The sequence below is a fragment of the Pagrus major genome, chromosome 20 (genome assembly GCF_040436345.1).
Source record: "Pagrus major chromosome 20, Pma_NU_1.0".
Lineage (NCBI taxonomy): Eukaryota > Metazoa > Chordata > Actinopteri > Spariformes > Sparidae > Pagrus > Pagrus major.
In genome coordinates, this window is record NC_133234.1 from 13502799 (window position 1) to 13526472 (window position 23674).

Here is a 23674-nt window from a genome sequence, read left to right on the forward strand (position 1 = left end):
ACATTGTCCTTCCTCTACTATTTAATCAACACGTGTGGAAAGGAAATACACATAGGCCTACATTTCCCAGAATGCCTTTGCCTAAACGAATCATTTAACATGGAGAATGTCATGCAGCATTTTGTATTGTTTGGACTATCGCTGAGTTGAACGTTTATAGTTTCAAGACATTTCTCAAGTTGCATGACCCAGTGTGTTTACTACTCAAACACATCTTTAATTTCATTCCCAGTAACCTGAGATCTGAGAGGTTCACAGTGGATGTAAAAGCAGAAAATTAATCATTTTATTGTCATTACTGTCACGTTTCTATAGGCTTTTGTTTGTCTTGTTGTCTCAAACTAGCTGCTCACTCTTTGGGTGACCTCTCTCATTTGTTCTATGCACAGTGAAGTTTATTGAGGAGGATCTAATGCAATGCCTGCTCTCTTTTTCAGCTCGTACCCCCGGTGCTGTGAGGAGCTCTGCCTCTTGGACACAATTTAGGAGCATCGGTCCTCCTCTATCCCTTCCTTCCCCGTAACCCCTTCCCTTCCTCACCCTCAGCCAATCCAAGCCGCCCACAGAACGGCTTTCCCGTAGATACTTCCTCCTCTTGCATAACACAGAAACACATAAGCATTCTGATCACTTACCATGCAGGTTATGAAGGAAAACAAGTGAGCAAAGACACACACAAGTGAGTGCTGGGGAGGAAATATAAAGGCAATAAACAGAGGAAGATATGCAGACCAAAGGAATGATATTTTTGGAAAATTGAAGATGTAAAGATTTATATTTTGTACATCCAACTTTTAGTACGAGCTCATATAAACACAAAGACAGACATTTTGCACGCACAATCTGCTGTTTAGTTTTCTTTATTAACTTGACACACACACGCCACGGTCTCATGATGATGTGCGAGGTGATGCCCACCATTTCTGAGGATGGGCGAAGCGGGACTGGCGGGGGCCCCTCCTCACCTGCCGGGGCGGGCGTCGGTGGCTCCGGAGGTGCGATGGGAGGAGGAGGCTTCAGTGGGAGGGAGCCCAGAGGCGGAGGAGACGAAGGAGGTAGCACGGGGAACCTGGAGTCGCTGATGGTCAACATGCTGACAGAGAGGGAGAGGCTGCTGGAGAATCTGAGGGAGACGCAGGACTGCCTGGGCACAGCTCAGCTCCGCCTCCGCGAGCTCGGACACGAAAAGGAGTCCCTTCAGAGGCAGCTATCCATCGCCCTGCCACAGGTACGACTGTGTGTATGTGCGTGTTTATAATCTGTGTACATGGAGGAGTCGGTCTAGTTTGGAAGTGAAAGTGTGTGTTTTGGCTGATAGAGCATTAAGTTCCTCCTTGTGAGGTAACATTGTTTATCCTCTGCGCTATCAGTGTGTCGTTATGTATGAGTGTGTGTCATTGTGAGGCGAGCTCATGAGACAGTAAGCCTTTGCAGTGACAGTTCATGCAGAGAGACGCAGCTAGAAAGTGGATGCTAAATACTTCCCCGAGTTTCCTCACTAATGTTGTTCTTACTAATGCAGAGGGTTTATGCTCCCATCATCTCCTGGCTGTTTAGTCCAAGTTGCATCCGCAATTTTCCTCTTATTGTGTAATCAGTTTTTATTATGTTTGTTGACCATGTTGTTAGTGGATGATTAATGACGCTGGAGGCTAATATTTGTTTATGGCTTCAGCTAAATGAATACTTCATTTTAGAGGAATTCTCTTCAGTTCATTTAATTGCTCATTAATGATAACTGGAATTTGAAGATTTTATCCCACATTTAGAACAACTGGCTCTATTTTCACTGGGTCTATCCCGCAGCTCTGAATGTTAAACTGTGTTTACAGTATGTATCGTTTGCTGTCATACTTTACTCTCTTACTCTTTTCACAAATACAGTTCATTCAAGATTCCTTGTGCATATGTTTGTGACGAATGCTCGCTCTGACTTGACTGATCCTGTATTGATTCAATAACACGTTCAGTGTCATTGTCACTATTTCAAGGTTTTTAAGGGGCATCAGAAAAGTATTTTCTTTGATCTAATTTTGATGTTAAAATGTAAAAAGATACAGACAAGTGACTCGAGCGTTTCAAACCTGAACACAGAGTCACCAGAGCTACTGTCATTGTTCCTCAGACAACACGTTTCGATGTGTTGTTTGGTTGTTGTGCTTATTGTCATCAAACTGTACATGTCCTGAATACAATATCGTAAAAACCGAAGGAATTCAGTGTCTTGATCTCCCAAATGTCCTGAAATATTCCAACATAATTACAAAATAACACCCAAACCAGCATGAAATTATCGCCTCTGGAGCTGAAACAATTGGTCAGTTCATCATAAGATGATGGACGGAGAAATTGTCAGCAGCTATTTTGATAACAGACTGTTGCTGAAGTCTCTTATCAACCAAAAATGCCACAAATTCTTCACCAAAACAAATCTTAAGATTTCCCATAGGTTTTAAGAAATTGCAACTTACTTACATATGATTGACTCACTTATGAGACTGTGTAGACTCAACAGTTAATCATTAATTAATTGACAGATTGATCTTTGACTTTTTTTGGAGCCCCCCTTTACGCACATGTTTATATTTGGTAAAAAAACAAAATAACTTGAATGTCACATGATTATTATTATACTCATTAATTTAGTTAGGTGTATGTGTTAGCTATTCTATTTATATTTCGATATTCATACGCAATTGGTAACTGGAACTGGAAAGTTTTAGACCAGAGATTCTTTTAATTTTTTATATTTTCTATTTTATTTTAATGTTTAATACGTATATAAATAAGTATGTTCAACATTACTTAAAGTATGCAGTTTTTTTCTCCTCTATCTGTGCCACTTAGTGGCAATAAGGCCCTGGGCATGTGCCGAGAATGCCTACAGTATGTATAGATCCTGCCCAGGTTGCATCTAGGGCTGCACAATAAAATATTATCAAAATCGCAACACAGCCAAGTGTAATATCCAGAACTCAGAAGCTGCAATTATAACAAAAAGGTAAACAACATACCATTATAAATGAAGCATTGTGAGATGCCCCAGCATACAGTCATACTCTCCAGATGTGAGTGAACATGATTCTTCTTGCACAGTGAAAATTAAATGCAATAATTACCATTCCCACTTAAAATGTGAGTCATTTCACAATCAAAATATCTGTCAAAATGATTGCATATCATTGAGCCGTAGTTGCATCTCTGAACACCTCTCCGACAAACAAATGAACATCATAAACTCCACAATATCTGATGAAGGGCTACATAATTGAATGTTCAGGTGTTTTTGATATCGTGTACAGAACCTGTAAGTCGTTATCAATTTACAGTTAACACACCAGACAATAGCATTTTTAAATTTTGTATATAAGTTCATTTAAATTAACGGAGGACGGAGCATGTTAGGATAGAGTGAGACAAAATAGAAAAGAAACTATAAGGCCACAACGGAAGCCAACTGAGAAGCTGACCCCTATCCAAACAAGAAAGAATCCCATAAGGCCAAGAGCCAATGGACCCACTGTGTCACCATCTGCATACATCTCTCTCTGGCTCTGTCTCTCTTCCCTCCTCCGAGCACACACAGACCAATTTCATGTCTACTTTCAAATGTTTTGTAAGCATGAAGCAGGTAATCCTTACCGTTAACATCTACACATCCTTCTCACAAACAGCGTTCGCCTCTAAGCTGAAGGCTTCGACGGCGACACGAAGGAATCACAGACCGTGTGGATTCTTTTTGTTTAAGAAAATGTACGACACGCTCTCCTGTTTGCACGCCGCTTTGGCGTTATGCAGGAGTTGCAAATGCACTCCCAGCGGTGTTGTAAATGACATATCGATGCTGTGTTTTTTGGGGTCTCTCTTGTGCATTCCAGTGCAGAGCCATTGTGTAACAGTGTGATGTAATCCATCCATGAGTGCGAGTTCACAGAGGAGGAAGAGCGAGAGAAGGAGAGAGAGAGAGAGAGAGAGAGAGAGAGAGAGAGAGAGAGAGTGGTGCTGGAAACTGTGTCAGTGATTTGCATGATTATTATGTAGGTTTACATCATGAACGGTCTCCTACATGCCTGGTCTCAGGTGTTTCGTGAGCGTGTTTCTGGAGGGTTATGTATATTTTTAGTGTTGTATGTTTGTGTGCTGAACGCAGCCCATTCTGTTTTCACAGTCACCCGATTTGGCTGCGTCTGGCCTGAATTATTATTGTTTCCCTTAAACTCACATCGTAGCTCAAGCCTGGCTGAGCGGAGACCACTTAAACTATTAAAACCATACATTTAAACAGTTTGTTTTCCGTTGCCCCTGAACGCAGCTTGTGTGTTCCACAGGAGTTTGCAGTGTTGACAAAGGAGCTGAACGTTTGCCGGGAGCAGCTTCTGGAGAGGGAGGAGGAGATTGCCGAGCTCAAGGCGGAGAGAAACAACACACGTGTAAGATGTTTAGCGGCCATTTTGCTTATTAGCACTGTAACAGCCTCAGTGTTATCTTCCTCACCCATTGTGGTTGTGTGGGTGTGACACTGTTTCATTTGCTTGTTTTGTTTTCTCCTTCTCTCCCTCTTTCTCCTGCACATGTTCTTTTCTCCTCGTGTATCCTTTTTATGGCCTTATCTCCTTTCCTTATCTCTTCCGCTCACTCCTTGTCCCTTTTATGCTACCTGGCATTCTCCTCGCCACCTAATTTCATCTCATTGTCACTCCTACAACCCTTCACTCTTCTGCATCTTCCCTGAGCCCTCTATCCCTCTGTCTCTGTCTCTGCCTCTCATTCTCCCCCTCCCTCCTCATCCTCTGTGTCTCCCTGTCTTACCTTTCTCCTTGTAGCTGTTGCTGGAACACCTGGAGTGTCTGGTGTCTCGCCACGAGCGCAGTCTGAGGATGACGGTGGTGAAAAGACAAGCCCAGTCCCCGGCGGGGGTCTCCAGCGAGGTGGAAGTCCTCAAGGCCCTCAAGTCTCTGTTCGAGCACCACAAGGCCCTGGACGAGAAGGTGGGTCAAACTGTCACACTGTAGATCAGGGCCTGTGCTTAGCAAAATCTGCTATTCTGCTATCTGCTAAAGGTCACATTTTGAAGATTGAAAGGAAGCACACACACAAATCGTCACTAATCTCGATTTCACCAATTTATTCTGGCCGGGTCAACCAGCATGCTAACGTTTCAGCCTAATGGCCTTCAACAGAGCACGGAGGAAAATAGAAGTCATGTCATTTAGCCACAAACAGGGCCCAGCATATCACCTGAGTAACCTATAACTGCTGCTAACTGTAGCTGCCATTAGCTAGTTAGCTCAATTAGCAGTGCATTTAGTGGTCAGACTGAGAGCCCCGAGAACCAGGGGAGTTTTGATGTTTACACCACTACCACAGGATGTTGGCCTACCAGAACGAGCTGATGCTAACTTGTCAAAATGCTAAAACACCTAGTAGATATCTCTGCGACACAATATATATTCATCTGTTACATAACGTCAACACTATTATTTCTTTACACTGTTGATAATCTTAATTCTTAACTAAAATTCTTACATGGTAATTAACTTCCTGAGGTCCAGTATACATCTTTTCATGACATTAAGACAGGTGAAATGTTAAACCCATACTATTTCTTGGGTTCAAAATTAGGTCAATATTTGTATATTAACGGCAAAACTTATGATTTGTACGTGAAAGGCGTCTCATGCAGTGATAAACCCACAGACAAGCGCTAAAGATGTATGAGAGACAAAGTAAGCGGCTAGCTTGTGAAAATATCGGAGCATTTAGCAGCTAAACAGCCAGATACAGAGTGAGTATTGGACTTACATTCGTCAGGTGACCAGAAATCCGATCTTAACTTTATGCAAATGTTTCTCTGTATCTGCTTTCTGTGCAAATTGTCTGTTTGCTAACAAGTTAGCCTTATTAGCATAAAAAATGATACAGTATGTCAATGTTGTGTTAATAGCTTGTTTCTGCTGCCTCAAAGAAGCCAGAAGCTGTTGATAAAATTTCTTTTGACTTAAAAATCTGCAAATTAGCGCAGGCTTAATGGCTGCAGTACGGACATGGACAAGTACCGTCTGGCACTTGTTTTGGACTGACTGTACATTATATAAATGGATATGGTGAAGGGGCTACAGCTTCACTTTGTGCAAACCACAGTCAGATAAAGGATCAATGAGTCATGCAGACTAGACTGACATATTAAACTTACCAAATCTCTGTGTCACAGGGGGATAGAGGTTAACAAGGGAGATGTATTTTGATCACTTTGGGGATGGCATACCTTCTCATCCCCCTTCAAATCACCAACTGAGAATGGGGAAGTTTTGGCTTAGACGTTTCAGCAAACACATATTTGATAGATGTTAAACTCAAATAATAATTGAAGGGTAAATCCTTGCATTTCATTTCTGCTCTGAGCCTGCATTTGATCAAGTGCTACTCTACATGCTTCCCCCTGCACTTTACTGCGAGTAGGAGTAAGTTACTTCAACTATTTTTCACTTCACTCTCTTCACTCACTTTAAGTTGGCCCTTCAGAGAATTCCTAGAAGTTTTTCAGAAGCCTTGTTGATGATAACACCCACAGTGCTGGTGTGGGATCTATTGAATGGCAATGCAGTGCACAGAAATACTTTATACGCCTTTTCTCAAGAAAGTCTGTAGTGGTGTGAGTGTTTGGGCCTCTTCTGAGCTGTTTAACACCGCCTTTAACTTTTTCTTGCTCTCTCTAGCAAGTTGGTCAGGGAGGTCAAGAAGATGTATTCACTGTAGGAGAGTTAAAAAGCAAATCCATCCTAGCATTATCAATGCAGCTCAAGTTGTAATTTGTAAACAGCATGATGGTCAGTCCACTTAAATCACGTCTACTCCACAGGTTCGAGAGAGGCTCCGTGTGGCCCTCGAGCGGGTGTCCATGTTAGAAGATCAACTTGCAGCTTCTTCTCAAGAGGTAAAATTCAATTTGAATGATTTTCTATGTCTCAAGGATGCTCAGTGTGAAGAAAGAACATTCATTTGTATATTGTCTGTTTGCCCATTTTGTCTCCCCCTTTCCAGGTAATCTCTTTAAGAGACCAAATTAAAAGACGTCAACAAGGGGTGGACGGCGGGAAAGATGTAAGGGAGGGTTTTATGCATGTTGGTTCCAGTTGTTTTTGTGTATGTGTTAGCGTCCAGAAAGTCAGTAGAAAGTAGATGTATGGGTACCATCGTGTGTCAGTGTGATTGTCATTAGCTTCAGCTACAACCTGAACTGATTCTAACTGATTATTCTTCTTTACCACTCTCATTTTTTTTTCTTTATGGTCATGATTCCAGCGACTACCAAATGGCCCCTCCTCTGGCCTGGAGGATAGTGAGCTGGAACGACAGCGAGAAGGAGAAATAGAGCGACAGAGATCTGAACTCTCCCAGCTCAGGGAGAGGCTGGCCCTCATGTGCCGGCAGGTGAGTGTATGTTTCTGTTTAACTATCATGGTGAGGACCATGAGAGATTTGGCACCTCAGAGTGAGGACCTGTTTGCAAAGTGAGGACATCTTCACTGTTAGGGTGGTGCTCGCTAACCTCATCACTTTTGTAAATCCTGTGTTTAAAATCATGTTTGCTTAATGACATTTTTCACTTTATACCAACAGCACTGAGGTACAGCAAAACAACACAAATTTACTCTAAATGTGCCATCATCTTTGCTGTGATTAGGAATTGCGGAAAATCACAAATACCAGTTTTTAGATTAAAATAACTAGTACTAAAATTGCTCACTTTAGGGTTCAATTTGGCCAGCCAGATGTTTCTGGAGGACAAAAAAAATTGTGCTGTTTTTATTTTTTGTGGCATAAAAATGCTCTTTAGATATGTAATTATTTTTTCATAATCTGGGCACGGCAGGCTGAGGGACACATTGTGCAGGAAGTCAATCATTTAAGGGAACTTGGGATCCTGGTACCATTTGGCATCTTAACAATAGACAACAACAATTATGTAAAAAGTATACCAAAAGTCATACTTGAGTAAAAGTATAGATATCATCTTAAAATATTAATTTGGTAAGAGTGAAAGTCACTCATACGAATAGTACTTGAAGTAGCAGGAAAATGGAAATACCTGAGAAATGTACAAGTACCTTAAACTTGAACTTAAGTATGGTACTTCAATAAATGTACTGAGTTGAATTCCATCACTGCAATACAATACAATACAATACAATACAATACAATAGGTGCTTGTTCTTGGCCCTTGGCCCACCATTAAGTTTCAGTTTGGGCACCTCTGAACTATTAGGTTAAGGTTAAGATTAGCAGTAAAGTAGGGGCTGATTGTTAAAGGAATAGTTCGACATTTTGGGAAATTTACTTACTCCGAAGAACTACAATGTGTAGTTTGTACACTTCAGCTTTTGTACAGAGCAAGGTTAGCTATTACCTATGTTTCAATCTTCATGCTAGGCTAAGCTATCCTGTGCTATGCTGACTATAGCTTCATGGTGTATCTGGTATCGGCGTATTGGTGTTGGTCCCAGAACATCATAATTAAAGCCTGTTTGGATCATTTTGTTATACTGCTCACTTGTTACTTTTCCATGTCTTTACAGTTTTTTGTCACTGTTTGGTTAGGTTTAGACATCAACAATACTTGGGTTATGTTTCGGTTTAAATCATCCTTTTACAACATTAGACACATGTCTGAAGGATACAATTTTCTAGTCTTTTTCCCCGAGTAGCAAAGCTATGACTTTACAACAATGTGATTAGTCTGTTTCAGTGATGGTCCTGGGGCAACATTAATTATGATGTTCCAGGAACAACACCAACACAGAGATATCAAATTGTGCGTAGCTTAATATACACTATAATTACACGAGGTGATCTTCTCACGTACGGTCTCATCAAGAAAGCAAATAACCACATTTACCAAAATGTGGAACTATTCCTTTAAAATTAGGGTTTGGTTAGCACTGGGGACTGGATGTAGTCGATACGGATTCTTAAAGTATATAAATACAAGTGTATTTGCACATTTCTGTACTTTATAAGTGAATTTGTGTTCCTATTTGGTTTATATAATTTATATATGTATTATACGTCAGGCTATTCCTCAAATACACCCAACATTATATCCCAAGAAGGAGGGGATCTATGTGCAGTACTGGTCTCCCTCTTCCCTCTTGTGGCCAGTTACACTATTGCAGCTGCTTTGAAAAGTTAGATTTATACTGTGTAGTGCACAGTATGACGCCATTTGAATGCAGTCATAGACGTGCTGTATACATGGGTCTAACAAAGCCTTGTGTAATGCGTCATAAGTATTTCAGCAAAGATAAATAACTGACAGAATGTTTTACTCTTAAAATCTTGACTGTTTGGTCAGAGGATAAAAGGACTTCACTGTGTGTTTGATTTACCAGACTCTCATCATGTTACACTTCTGTCAGCGATGCTTTTTAGGAGTCTTACAATGACCAGACGGACATGTGTAATGATTCACTGTCATGTCTGTTTACACTCGGTACTGTGGCCGTTAACACTGACTCACATAGGTTCAATCTGTGTCATCTTGTGTCCCTCCGTGGTGTCACGTCAGGTTGGGGAAATAGAGGAACAGCTTGCGGCCGCCAGGAGGGAGGTGACGAAGTCGGAGGAGGCCAATCAGAAGCTCCAAAGGGAAGTGAAAGAGGTCTGTAGGGCCAATCTGTCTCTTCCTGGCCAAGACCCTGAGCTCCCTTGATTCCTGGGGCTCCAAGTGTATATTTGACCACAATGGGCATATGTTGGAGAAACAGTAATATGCATTATTTTGTGTAGTAATGAGACAGAAATTCAGATAAATTAAACTGTCGTGAGATGGATTGTTTGATTATTGGTGTTGCTGCAGATACAGAAGTTTTAAAATAAATGCAGGATAAGATTTAAATAAACACCTACAGTATTAATATATATCACATATGCAGGCCATCCTCACATTTTTCTCCTTCTGTTAGGTATCTTTTGCCCCGACATTAGTTATCATGTATATCATAAAAGTCTGGACTGCATATCATCTTGTTTCATGATACATTTTTACCTCCTCTAGGCGCTTTGCCAAAGGGAGGACATGGAGGAGAGGATTACAACACTAGAACGCAGGTAACCTTTGCTGTGTTTGAGGAATTTATTCCTAGTTTTCATTGAGGAGGACTCACGCCTTTTTTTTCTCCACTCATTAGCTGTACTGAACATAGCAGAAGGACCATATGTTTCACCTGTTGGCTGGCAATGTGTTGCAAAGGTGTCCTGACACCTCTTGATACAGAGGACGGTTGTTTTACATAAGAACATTTGCATTAAGTTCCTATTAAGAATGCAGCTCTGTGAGAAAAGCCAAAAGCAGACTTTTTCGGCTCACAGTTTGTTTGGAAGCTTGAATATAACTACAAATCTTACTTATCTAATCAAATGTACTGTATAAATCATCTTTATTGTTCAGTACACATTTATATCTTTTATTAATGGATAAAAAAATGAATATCGAACCATTTCCAACGTATCACCAATAATCCTTTAAAATCAATAAGTAATGTATTATTTCTATCTTTACTACAAAGAGCACTGAATTCATATGCATTATCTTTGATTGATGTTTTACTCGAGCGTCTTCTTCATCCTGAAAATGAAGAGGAGTTAGGGAAACCTTTTTCATCCCCGAGTAGTGTCTGCAGGCTTCCTCACAAGCTCCATACAGCCCCAACAATCTCCGCCAAGAGAAGAGGGGTCCATCTTAAGGCCATGTTACTACATGACACACACACTTGAGATACTGTAGTTTCAAACCTTACCACCAACAGGCTTGTCCAGTGGTTACTGTGTGTTCACAGAGAGACTTAATTGACTTAGAAGATAGCCCAGATTATTAATATTTTCATGGATCCTGCTGTTTTCTTGGGAAGACCTGCTCTAATCTGCCTCTGATTGGTTGCCTTTGTTGGTTGAGTTGGTTAGGTTTAGGTCGAGGTCACACATACGCAAAATATTTGCCCCCTGTTCACTTTTGCAACCAATGGAGTTCAAATTTGGTGAACTCTGACATGCGAAGACGCAGCCACAACCAATAACAAAGACGTGTGTGCTTGACCCCTCAAACGAATTACAAACCAGCCAACTGATGGCTCACATCCTGCACTGCCCTCATTCAACCAGCAGGAGATTTTCATTCACCTGCATTTGCATATGTGTGACCGCAACCTAAGCCAATCAGAGGCAGAGTAGGGCAGAGTGGAATCCATAATAATCACCATGCCTGTAAGGCAAAATCCAGGGGAAAATTCCACAAATCACTCACTACTGCTTGTGACGGGGTAATTCCACGCCAACTTACCCAGAATTCAGAACTTTTCCCAGTTCATATTATGGATTTTCTTGGAAAAAATCATGTAAAAACTTTTATTAAATTCATGGGACCTTGCAAATTTGGCTCTCCGAGCTAAATTCAATCATTTTGTGATTCTTTGTATTTTTAGCCCCACCAATTGTTTATTTTTTGCCAGTAAGGAGGAAATGTCTTTGTCAAACTACGCTCCTGCATATAGTCACATAAATCATGTTGTGTTGTCCGACATCTGCAGCTCTAATAATTCAATGGTGACTTGGTGTTGATTGCAGGTACCTCAGCGCCCAGAGGGAGGCGACTTCTCTCCATGATATCAAAGACAAGCTGGAAAACGAGCTGGCCAGCAAGGAATCACTGCACAGACAGGTAAGGAGTGTCTCAAATAATCCAGCACCCAACTACAGTCGGTATGAAATTGTCAGTACTTTCCATGTTTGATGCGGTAGTTATATGGTAGTATCTAATCTCTGTCTCTTCTATATTTGTTTCCGTCCATGTGTCCAGAGTGAAGAGAAGAACAGGCAGCTACAGGAGCGTCTGGATGAAGCCAAGCAGAAGCTCCAGCAGACTCTACAGAGGGCAGAGACGCTGCCTGAGATCGAGGCCCAGCTTGCCCAAAGGGTTGCTGCTCTCAACAAGGTACATTGAGACCAGCACTCTCATATTCAGTCCATTCATGCATCATAAACAGTCTTGTCGGAACATCTGGGAATATTCTTGTTTCCTCTAATTTAGGCAGAGGAGCGCCATGGAAACTTTGAGGAGCGGCTACGGCAAATGGAAGCTCAACTTGAGGAGAAGAACCAAGAGCTACAGAGGGTAACACCATTTATTTTTCTCTACTTGGCTGAGAAATTAAAGTTTGTCATCCACTTCAGTTCTATCCTGAGCACCTCTCTCATGGTTTTGTTTCAGGCGAGGCAGAGGGAGAAGATGAATGACGAACACAACAAACGCCTCTCAGATACAGTGGACAAGCTTCTGTCCGAGTCCAACGAGAGACTGCAGCTCCACCTCAAAGAGAGGATGGCAGCGCTGGAGGAGAAGGTAACAAGAAGATTAGTGGTGCAGAATATTTTGTGATTATAGTAAATAAGAATGTGTAAAAAATGTGACTTCATTCTTCTGCTCTGCTAGAATGCTCTCTCAGAGGAACTGTCCAATATGAAGAAAATCCAAGACGACCTTCTAGCTAATAAGGTATTCAGCTATGTTATCACGTCATTCAAATGTTCTGTGTGTGAGAGGTTGAGGCATTTTTTATTCTCGTGCATGATTAAACTTTCAACAACATTTTCTTGCATTTGCTCTAAACAAAATATAGTTTTGATCACTCTCATCTACACTTTTTGCTGAAAATGTTGACCTTAAACGTGCAGTATTCAAGGATTGTCTATCTGTCGTATTCATACTCCAAACAAATAGGGGGGAGCACGTCAATCACTCCTGCTAACGCTAGCTGCCTTTAGCTAGTTAACTCAGTTAGCTGTGCAGCTAGCTGTTTTAGGGTTAGGGTTAGGGTTAATTTTAGTTCATTTTTGATTGTTCAAAGGAGACATATACTAATTTTCAGGTTAATCATTTTATTTTACGAATGCTCAAAAAACACATCAGTTTTCTCATAGTGTCCAGTGTTTCAGCACTGTATTCCCCCTCTGTCTGAGATGCTCTGTTTTAGCTCCTGTCTCTTTAAGGCCCACCTCCTGAATACCCAGTCTGCTCTGATTGGGCAGCTCACACATGCCTGAGCCAGCACCGCTAACGACAACAGAGCAGCTGTGCCATATGAATTCTTATGTGCCAACTAGACACTAGGCATAAATTATGCAAATGTGTGACATGGTGACGTAGTGTGATCTCACAAAGTCACGAAATTAACGGCGGGACTACCGACGAGGTGTTTCAGGAGCAGTGTCTTCTGTGGGAGAGAGGAGCTTCTGTTGGTGTGGACATTGGCCTTTTTATCTTACAAGATCTTTTACATGCACAAGAACCTATATGAAAAACTGAAGGAAAGGAAAAAAAAACTTTAATTCTGCACCTTTAATTCTTAAATATAATTTTTTTCCCAGTTCTCACAAATCCATCTGCAAATGAGATGTGTAATGTTTCACAAATAGGAGGCAATAAAGCAAATAATAGTCTTCTCTCCTTCGTCCTTTAGGAGCAGCTCCTTGCTGAACTGGAGCGAATCCAACTGGAGCTGGATCAGCTGAGAGGCAGGCCCGGCTCTTCTTATTCCAGGTTAGATACAATGAACCTTTAAGGGGATGTATTTATACAGTGTGTCCTGCATTAAAACAAACACAAACAAAGACTCCCAAGGGAGACTATATGTACAACACACTGCCCGTTCTGAGCACAAGTTTGTGTTTACTCTCCTGTTTAGTCTTACTGTACTTCCACTAATATCTTTATTTAAAGTAATTATTTATACTTCTCCTAGAGGGGGTTGTTCCGCCTCACAAATATGCAAATATTTACAATGTTAATTCATGTGGATAAAACTCTTATAATGTGGTTTGTTTTTTCACTGTGGCATAACAAATGAATTCTTCATCTCACCATAGGGCGGGCAGCGTCAGCTCACTTCCCTCCACCCTTTTTCGAAGATCTCTTCCAGGCAGCGCCTCGGAGCTGCGGTACCCCCAGGGTGGAGGCTCGCTCCCATCCGGTTACAGCAGCTCCTCTGGTGGGGTGGTGGTCAGGCGGGCACACCGCGGCCGGTGGGGGCCTAGGGACGATGGTAACAAGGTGCGAATCTTACAATGAGATACTGGTGATGTAGATAAAATGTGCTATTCGGATGATAATTTCCTGCATCCTACCCTCCATTTTTGCCTCCTCCCAGTATGGAGAGTGGGACAGCGGCACTATGCTGGGTCCAGGTTTTGAGGGTGGCGTGGAGGGTGGCTGCTCTGATGACGAGGATGACAGGGAGACTCTGTTCGGATCGGAGCTGCTCTCACCCAGCGGACAGACAGATGTACAGACTTTGGCCATCATGCTACAGGAGCAACTGGAGGCCATCAACAAGGAGATTAAGTGAGTTTTATGTCAATTATTATTATCATTTATCAGACTAATTTGAGATCTTACAGCTAAATAATGATGTTGACTTCCTGTTAGAATAATTCAGAGATTTAAAAATCTTCTCTGCTCTCCTCTCAGGCTGATTCAGGAGGAAAAGGAGAGCACAGAGATGAGGGCAGAGGAGATCGAGAGCCGGGTCAGCAGCGTGGCCCTCGACGCCTCACCTCTTCCACCCTCCTCGCTGGGAGGACGGGACAGCGTCGGGAGGGGATACATGACTCCTTCCATCACCTCCTCCACGTTGGCGTCTCCCTCACCACCCAGTTCTGGACATTCCACCCCCCGTCTGCCACATTCCCCTGCCAGGGAGACAGACAGACAGGTACTGTGTCGAAGTTGTGGTATAAGCCAAGAATAGTCAAGTCTTGTACAGTGTTGGACCCTGAAGTCGAGTGAGGAAAAACAAACAGTGGCGTCTCCAAGCAGGGAGTATGGAACAGACAAACAAAATCACAGAATATGCAGATCACAATGTAGATTATGTGATGTGATATGTAATTTAGGGAAGAGCCTTTATAAATTGTCCCAATTTTTTTCCACCCTTCAGAATAGCAAAGATGGCGAAGAATGCAGAGCACTCGCCCTGATCGACTCCACCCCTCCTCCTGTTCCTCGAGCCCTACGATTGGACCGAATGACACACACTCACCCGGGCGCAGGCCTTGACGATCACCGTGAATTTCGCAGGTACTCTCCAGAGGGTTTGACCCGTTTATGAGGCTAACAAACTAGCATTCAGATGCGCTCACTGTTCCTTCCTCTTTTTCCTTTCTTTGTCCTTGTAGCCTCTCTGCTGATGGCGTCACCACAGCTAGCCAGGATTCCCTCCACAAAGCCAGCAAAAAGAAAAGCATCAAGTCGTCCATCGGGCGTCTTTTTGGGAAAAAGGAAAAGGGGAGGATCGGTGCACCTGGCCGCGAATCTGCCTCGCTGGGTCAGTGAAAAGATCGGAATCTGCTCATGGACAATCCATTTTGAAGCTGTTTACAGTATTGTTAAATTAAATATTATTTTTAACCTTTGACCTCTCCAGCCTCCACACCCTCCGATGACCTGGGTTCAGCCGATCCGTTAGGCCTGACTAAACTTGGGACCGGAACAGTGGAAAAAGACCGCCGTAGCAAAAAGAAGTGAGATCAGTCACCTTTCAACACGCTTCTTGTGTTATTCAGAGAGGCGACTATGTATTACTAACTGGCACAGTCAGGTGGAGCATGACATTAATCAGGCCAGGGGCTTTGATTTAAAAAGTATATGCTCATGTTTTGCTGCTAGGCACAGACGTCATGGTGTTTAACATCTCAAGTTCAATGGGATTTTCTATTTATAAAAGTAGACAGTGGTAAGGTGAGATATGATGAAGTTAATCTCTGTCAAACTCTCTGTTTTCCACTCTGCTTGCCAGGCACGACCTTTTAGAGGAAGCCTGTCGTCAGGGTCTGCCTTTCGCCTCATGGGATGGCCCAACTGTTGTTACATGGCTTGAGGTACTTCATGCTAAATGGGGGGATGAGTTCAGTTCAGTGTCAGCAAATCATTACAAGTGTTGCCATTCACATCTTATTTCCGTTAATCCAGCTGTGGGTAGGGATGCCAGCGTGGTACGTCGCAGCCTGTCGTGCCAACGTGAAGAGCGGCGCCATCATGGCTAACCTGTCGGACACGGAGATCCAGAGGGAGATCGGCATCAGCAACCCTCTGCACCGGCTCAAACTCCGCCTGGCCATCCAGGAAATGGTCTCTCTCACCAGTCCGTCTGCACCCGCAAGCACTCGCTCTGTAAGGCTCAGTGAAAAGCACAATGAATACACAGCTGTAAACATCACGTGTTCACACAGCTGAAGAAGACTGATATTTGTTTACTGTCATTACAGTCGACCAGTAATATTTGGATGACACACGCTGAGATGGAGTCTCTCACTGCTGCCACCAAGCCAGTAAGAATATTACATTTCATATCAAATCTAAACAGAGTTCAATATTTTAGCAGATTGATTTACTTTGTTTTGACACTATTACAGTGTTTTCTGTATTTAGTCATGTCATATAATAATTTTCTTTTTCTTTGTCTCTGATTAGGCATGTTTGGCTACACCTTTCCCTTACTATTCCCTCAAAATCTGTTTTGATGTAGTGTTTTTTCCAACTAATTCTCACTCACTAACAAAACTTTTACTCCCTCTGCCTTCCCCCCCACTCCTCCTCTTCTTCTTCTCCATTCTGTCCTGACGCTGATTCACCATAACAAACACACACACGCACACAAACACACTCCCCACCCCCACCCCCACCGGTGATATCTCCCTCTCTCTATGCAACTCTCTGTCACCCCTTTCTCTTTCATTTCTCCCACGTCTGAAACACAAGGAGCAGAAGGAGTTCAGCTGGGACCAGGTGAGTTTGTGGTGCGGGTGATTATCAGGTAGCGAAGGATAATGTGAGGTTCATTAACAACACAAACACATATCACTCCCTGATTTATATATATAAACAATATAAAAAGAACAGAAATAAATAAATATTCACATATTTTGCATTATCAACACTATTTCTATCAAACAGTTCCTCAAATTTGACCTGCCAGGTAGTACGGTCACATAATCGGTATTTGCCGTACACTACACAAACTGATAGTTTGATTGGACATTTGAACTCCATTGTTCCTCATGTAAACTGTAATGTAGGAAGAGCAAACGGTAGCATGCTCTAGCTGAGCCTGTTTTCAGACAGGTGCAATAGTTTTATAGTTAAGGCTTTTTCTTCAGCAGCAACATTGTGTCCCGTCTTAATAAATGAATAAACTTTAGAATCACTTCAATCACAGTACAACTTTCAAATAAGGCATTCTTGTAGGGGTCTCAGGGATTTAGATTTTTTTTAATTTATTACCATACACAACATACAATTAACAGGTAACAGTTGCATGGCTGGGATGGAGCTAACTTAAGCCCTGCCACACAGTCAGAATCACAGCCTGCAATCGGTCATTAAGTCAGAAACACAGCCTCTAATTGGTCAACAGCCTCAAACCAAGCCATCAGAGCTACTGTACGGCTAACAACGTATATGTAAACACATTAAGAGTGTAACTGAGTGTGAAATATAACTGTTGTGTAAATGTAGGTGTCCCCTTTAGATCCACATGCAAGTCAAGCCTTTTTTTATTCACTGGATGGCAACTGCTTCAATACTAATGTCATAATAAATAAGTATCTATCTAAAAACACAGTTTAACTACGGCTCAGCTGTAATTAATGGCTTTATTAATGATTGATAAATCATTTCAGCTAATGCCTCAGCAATTCCCTCAGAGGGACTGTACACGCAGCAAGTGGTCAATGTTAAGACATTAAGTTATTAAAAGTCATTATCAACAGCTTATCAACCCTTTGTAAATGGTACCTTGTAAGAAAGTGATACCAAATCGATATTAACACAAAATTTCTGTTTAACTCCAATATACAGAGATCATCAACATCCCTCAAAAGGCACCACCTCTTTGTGATTTTAGCTTAAGTCCCAAGTTTCCCATTTCCTGTGAGGAGTGTTTTGCATGATTGCTGGTAGGCCAGGAGTGTGTATACAGCTCTGCACTGTATATAGAGTTCTCAGGAAGGAGAGGCAGCTGCAGACAGCGGGACTTTGTTTATTTTTGAGAGTTATAGGTTAAACTTTGAGGCCCATCCTGTTTTTTCTACCTTAAAGATATAATATGTAACATTTCTGCACCACGCATATTTTGTTGTGCCGTGTATTTACATCATCTCAAGTGTTTCCAGCAATGTTCAAACCCGGAGAAGCCGTAAGTCCACTCAAGTTAACGGTCGCATGTTTCATTTGGTCGCTTGTCGCTGTAACTTCCGGGGAAACGTCAGATGATAGGTCAGAGAGCACGGAAGGAAGCTGGTGAATGCGACAAAACACGACGTGAATGAAATCTTATAAACATTACCTCACCCATCACCATTTCTGCCTGAGACACGTAGAAAGATTTGTATCAGCAAAAGTGGTTGTTTAACAGTGAGGAACAGAAAGACCCATGATCAGTTTTGTTTTTTGATCACCCCTTGTCTGCCACATAATGAGGCTTCAAAATACATATGAGCAACGATGTTTCAAATTCAGGTCCTTGTTCTAGATGTCACAGTTTTGAAGACTGTCTTACATCTTGTTTTTTATGCACCGTGTTTGTTTTTTTTTCTCTTTTTTCATCTCTGTCACCTGCACCGCCCTCCAGATCCTGGCCTATGGAGACATGAACCACGAGTGGGTGGGAAACGAGTGGCTGCCCAGTCTGGGTCTGCCCCAGTACCGCTCCTATTTCATGGAGTCGCTGGTGGACGCCCGCATGCTCGATCACCTCACCAAGAAAGAGCTGAGGGGCCAGCTGAAGATGGTGGACAGTTTCCACAGGTATGTCAGACATTTTTCTATCTACTTCTTTTTTTTGCACCTTCTTCTTGGGTTTGAGAAAATTAGGGAAATATGTCTTTCTCTCTGACAGGGTGAGTCTTCACTATGGTATCATGTGCTTGAAGCGCTTGAACTATGACAGGAAGGAGCTGGAGAGGAAGAGGGATGAGAGTCAACACCAGAACCAAGGTGAGGCCTGTGGTTAACAGCCAAATCCTCTCTTTCACACATCATTTTTGACCTGTGTTGAACTGATAAAGCTCCCTGCTTGTGTCCATCTCCGCAGATGTAATGGTGTGGTCCAACGAGCGAGTTATGTGTTGGGTGCAGTCCATCGGCCTGAAAGAGTTTGCTGACAACCTATTAGAAAGCGGCGTGCACGGGGCCCTCCTGGCGTTAGACGACACCTTCGACTACACCGACCTGGCCCTCCTCCTCCAGATACCCAATCAGAACACGCAGGTACTCCACAACAACTTGTAGAAGGCTTATCTCTCACCTTCTGCCGAGATAATCCTAATCTTTAACTCTTAAATTATCTTAATTATGATCTTAAATCTTGTGTTTGTCTATCTTTTGCAGGCGCGGCAGCTCCTGGAGAAGGAGTACAACGCTCTCATCTCCATGGGAACAGAGAGGAGGCCAGATGAGGTAGGACAAAGCAGATGTCAGGAGAAAATCAATCACGATAATCACCCCTGCCAGGAGGCGGGGGTGTGTGTTGATTGTAGCCACCCTGACTGAGACTATTTTACTTAACAAAAGGGCCTTTGATCCGAACTTTTTGCCCTTTGTTAAATATGTGACAGGATAATTTCCTCTCAGTGGTCAAACAGCCGACTGAAATATCTCCATTCCTTATAAAGAGAGCCTTTATATGGCATCAGGGTTAGTACCACTGCTGGCAAATTGTCGGCGTGCCAAAGTGGTTCAGCTGTGTTTACACAACTGCTAATTGCTTAGTTACAGCGTCCAGGACTAAAAACTGTGCAACTGTGTAATACTGTCACAACAACTCCTGCTTTGTCAGATACTACTTTGTTAAACGCCACTAATGCATAATGAATAAGACCCTGAAATAGATACCCTCCACTGTGTTATTTTTAATCACTGCTGTTGCTTGATCGTCTCTGCAGGACGGCACGAAAACATTCACACGGTCACCATCGTGGAGGAAGATGTTCAGGGAGAAGGACCTCCGCGGTGTGACCGCCGACTCCTCGGAAACGTTACCTGCCAACTTCCGTGCCTCGGCCATCTCGACCCCCTCCGTCACCCTGAGGAAAGTCCAGAGTGAAGGTGAGGAGATGCGGCTCACAGCAAAGCATCATACAGCGGTCACTTCCTGTTTAAAACATTTGTGGGGAAAAAACAATAACGTGCATTATGAAATAATAAACTAGTCATACTGACAAATAAAGGTAAACATGTTGTGACGCAGAAAAGCCGCAGAGGATGTTACTGCGTGCAAATCTGTGTTACTTCAGCCTGAAGTTATTTGTTTATTTAAACTTCACACGAGTGAGAACTGTGGTGATAAAAGTCAGCATAAGAATAACAACAGAACAAAACTGGAATATGGTGATGAAGGTCAAAAGCTTTTGATGACTGAGTTTAAGAGCTGAGATGAAGCATGAAGATTACTGTTAATGAGCCCAAAAAAACATAAAGGGGAATGAGAAACAATTGAGTAACCATGCAGTATTTTAGGCTATTTTCATTCACTAGTGTCCAGTGTGCAAATCAGTGGTAATTCTAGCATGTGTTCACCAACGATGCAAGTTTATTACCTATAGATAGCAGTGTTTTCCCCGAGATCTGTGGAAGGCTGAGGTGCACGTATTTGGAGTGAGGGTTTAGGAGTCATTCCCCAAGTAAGTCTTAAATTATTACAGCATTTTAGGCCATTATTATTAGGATATCTGTGTATAAAACGTTGGGAAAGCTTGAGCTCATAATAAAAAATATCCACACTAAAAAAGCTTATTGATAAAAGTTGCTCAAGATATCTACTGGGGTCTAACTATAATCATTACATCTGTCATTTTCTTAGTTTTGATGCACTCCACCTTCATCTTACATTCGTGTTAGGTATGGCGCTGCACCTAAGCCTTACAACCATAGAGAAAACCTTGAAATTACGAATGCAATTTGTACTGCAGATAATCATTTTGATGGAGTATGTTTTTCTTTCCCTCCAGACTGCCAAGCCTGTTATATGCTGTATACCTATCCTTACAAAAATGTCACCAGTAAAACCTGCCTTTTCGTGATTTCACATGTGAACTGAATTTATTCACTTCATTTTAACTAGAAATTTAACATTTGAAAAGAAAATAATATCACAGTGATTGGCTTTTTAAAGATTAAGGAACATTTCCACATAATAAATGTACGTTTTCACATGGTATTTACATACTATAACATATGATTGGCTTTTTCCCACATCTGGAAACACAACATTGCACATGAAATCACATAACATTTGCTTTTCAACGTGTAAATTCCACATTTTTGCACATTTTTTACTTGCAATAGGCTATTCTCACATGTGAACTAGACGGTTTCACGAGTGATTGGCTTTTTCTGTACATATGAAAGAACATTTCCACATGAGAAATGTATATTGTCACATGTGAATTACATATGTTCATACATGATTTGCTTTTTGTCACATGTGGATTAGAATTTCCACATGTGGAAACATTTTGTGGTTGTGTTATCATCATCTGGTAAGAGTTGAGAGCAAAGACTGTTTTAGGTGAATTGTTACAGATTTGAACCATACTGTATTCACAAACGGTGGAAAATCAAACCCAAAACAGGAACAACATACCCTACAGCCAAGGTTGTTTTGAAAAGGATTGTGTGCTATTTCAAGACTTTCAGCTGTGTTTTGTTTTGATTTTGGGACATTTAACTGTCCCAGAGAAGCAGTTTTTTTTTTACATTTGGGGAAATACAGGAAATCCAGTAAACTCTCACACCATCGGCTTGTTTGAATGTCAGATTTTTCCATGTCCACTTTACAACAGACTGATGGTATTTAGGTGAAACATCTCAGTGGTGCTTACAGTCAAACAGATATAAACAACCAGATAAATACAAGGGAACTATCTGGGACATTACTGGGCTGACAGTAAGTTAGGAGTCCAGAGTCCACACATCTCCAGTTAGGAGATTAATAACACTCACACAAGTCACCAGCAGCAGCTGATTAGCTTAGCTTAGCACATAAACTGTAAACAAGGAAACTGTTTGAGCCTTATTAGCCCACTAATTAGGAGGTTAAGAGATGCTGATATGGACATTTATACAAATACAAATGTTATTGGTATAAATATATATGACATATATGCCAAAGTATGTAATTTATATACATAAACATATATATGTGTGGGCTGAACAGATATGTCAACATATTAAATTGTTTCAATTTCCAGGTTTCCTTTATGATTTGTACATAAATGTACATATATTTCATATAGGCCTATGGGAACTACATGTATGTATATATATATATATATATGTTACATATATGAGCACGTTCACCCCTATATCCAATCTGTGTGCTAAACTATCCATCCACTAGCAGTAGCTTCATATTTACCTTACAGACAATTTATAGACCATATTCTACGCTGTTTTCTGGGTTGCAAGTTGCATTAACATAGGGAATCTGACACATTTTAATTATTTCACAATTTCCTGATTGATCAGCACTGTAAAGACAATGGATATTGAAAATCTGGAGGGACATCAGGCCATATCGGGAAGTGGTGAAATGATAACAATATGTCAGATTTTCGACATTTATATGACTTGCAACCTCTAAAACAAGCAGCATAACATTATCCCAGCAGATGAGCTGCCCACCCTGAGCATGGCGGCAGAGGAAAATGGCCGCCGTGTGAATATGGTCTCATGGCTTTCTACAAACATGTGGTTATATGCATACAAATGTGCATGCTCACTATGCATATAAATGAATGGCCTTTCAGAAGCAAATACCAACACTAGCCTATTCCTCACCGTAGTTGGAGCTACAGAAGCCTTTTTTATGTTAATGGAAAAATATTTATCTATTCAACTATCAATCTAAACAGGGCTTTTTTTGTTATTTGTTTGTCCATATATATTTACTAAACACCTTCTTTTCTCTGTCAGTAAACTCTGGTCCAAGAGGAGAGTCGGGATCCGTGAGAACATATTCCTGCTAAAAGATAAGCACACCAGGTGAGAAAAGCACCCTCTCTCTGACGATTGTATCTGTAGCTAAAAATAGCTTGTGTGAACGCCAAATCAAACATCTCATCTCAGCGGGAGCTATCACAGTTATTCACGTGTGTGTTTTATTCCATTCTGTAGAACCCCACCTCCATCCTTACCCGAGGAAAAAAAAACCACATTTTTGAAGAGAAAAAAAAAAAAACTGAGGATGAAAATCAAAAACGGACACTAGAAGACGACCAACATCGTTCGAGCCGGATGTCTCGGAAAATCAAAGACACTGAGTGAATGATTTCTGAAAAGATGATAAAATAATGAGTGAATGCGTGTTCATCCATCTGTTTCTCTCTCTCTCTCTCTCTCTCTCTCTCTCTCTCTCTTTCTCTCTCGCTCTCTCTCACTCCATCTCGATCCATAGTTGTGGCATGACGCTGTTTGATTCTGTAGAAAGTGGCCTGTAGAAAGTGACCATCGCCTATCGTGAATACATCTTCTGTTTTCTGAGTGTGAGATGGCAATATTGACACAACAAATTTATAGTTTTTTGAATCAGAAACTGCATTCCTGTTCAGATCAAGAGAAACGACGCCC

General features: G+C 41.6%; 1 protein-coding gene across 1 annotated transcript; it reads left to right on the top strand.

The window, feature by feature from the left end:
• The first annotated feature begins 892 nt into the window (after positions 1–892).
• Positions 893–23073, top strand: LOC141015547 (liprin-alpha-3-like). The gene is made up of 30 exons (XM_073489668.1): positions 893–1228; positions 4329–4430; positions 4824–4988; positions 6860–6934; positions 7042–7101; positions 7303–7431; positions 9566–9658; positions 10055–10107; positions 11620–11713; positions 11852–11986; positions 12083–12166; positions 12263–12394; positions 12485–12547; positions 13512–13591; positions 13918–14101; positions 14199–14392; positions 14519–14762; positions 14988–15127; positions 15226–15374; positions 15474–15570; positions 15846–15927; positions 16019–16219; positions 16315–16377; positions 16808–16834; positions 18678–18853; positions 18945–19042; positions 19140–19315; positions 19436–19504; positions 19990–20152; positions 23021–23073. The coding sequence occupies exons 1-30, from the start codon at positions 893–895 to the stop codon at positions 23071–23073; spliced, it is 3717 nt and encodes a 1238-aa protein (XP_073345769.1).
• The last annotated feature ends 601 nt before the right edge of the window (positions 23074–23674 follow it).

Coding starts and splice junctions, on each gene's coding strand:
- LOC141015547 (XM_073489668.1), top strand. CDS start 893: ATGATGATGTGCGAGGTGATGCCCACCATTTCTGAGGATGGGCGAAGC. Junction 11,987..12,082: donor GGGTTGCTGCTCTCAACAAG/GTACATTGAGAC, acceptor CCTCTAATTTAG/GCAGAGGAGCGCCATGGAAA. Junction 19,043..19,139: donor GAGTCAACACCAGAACCAAG/GTGAGGCCTGTG, acceptor CCATCTCCGCAG/ATGTAATGGTGTGGTCCAAC.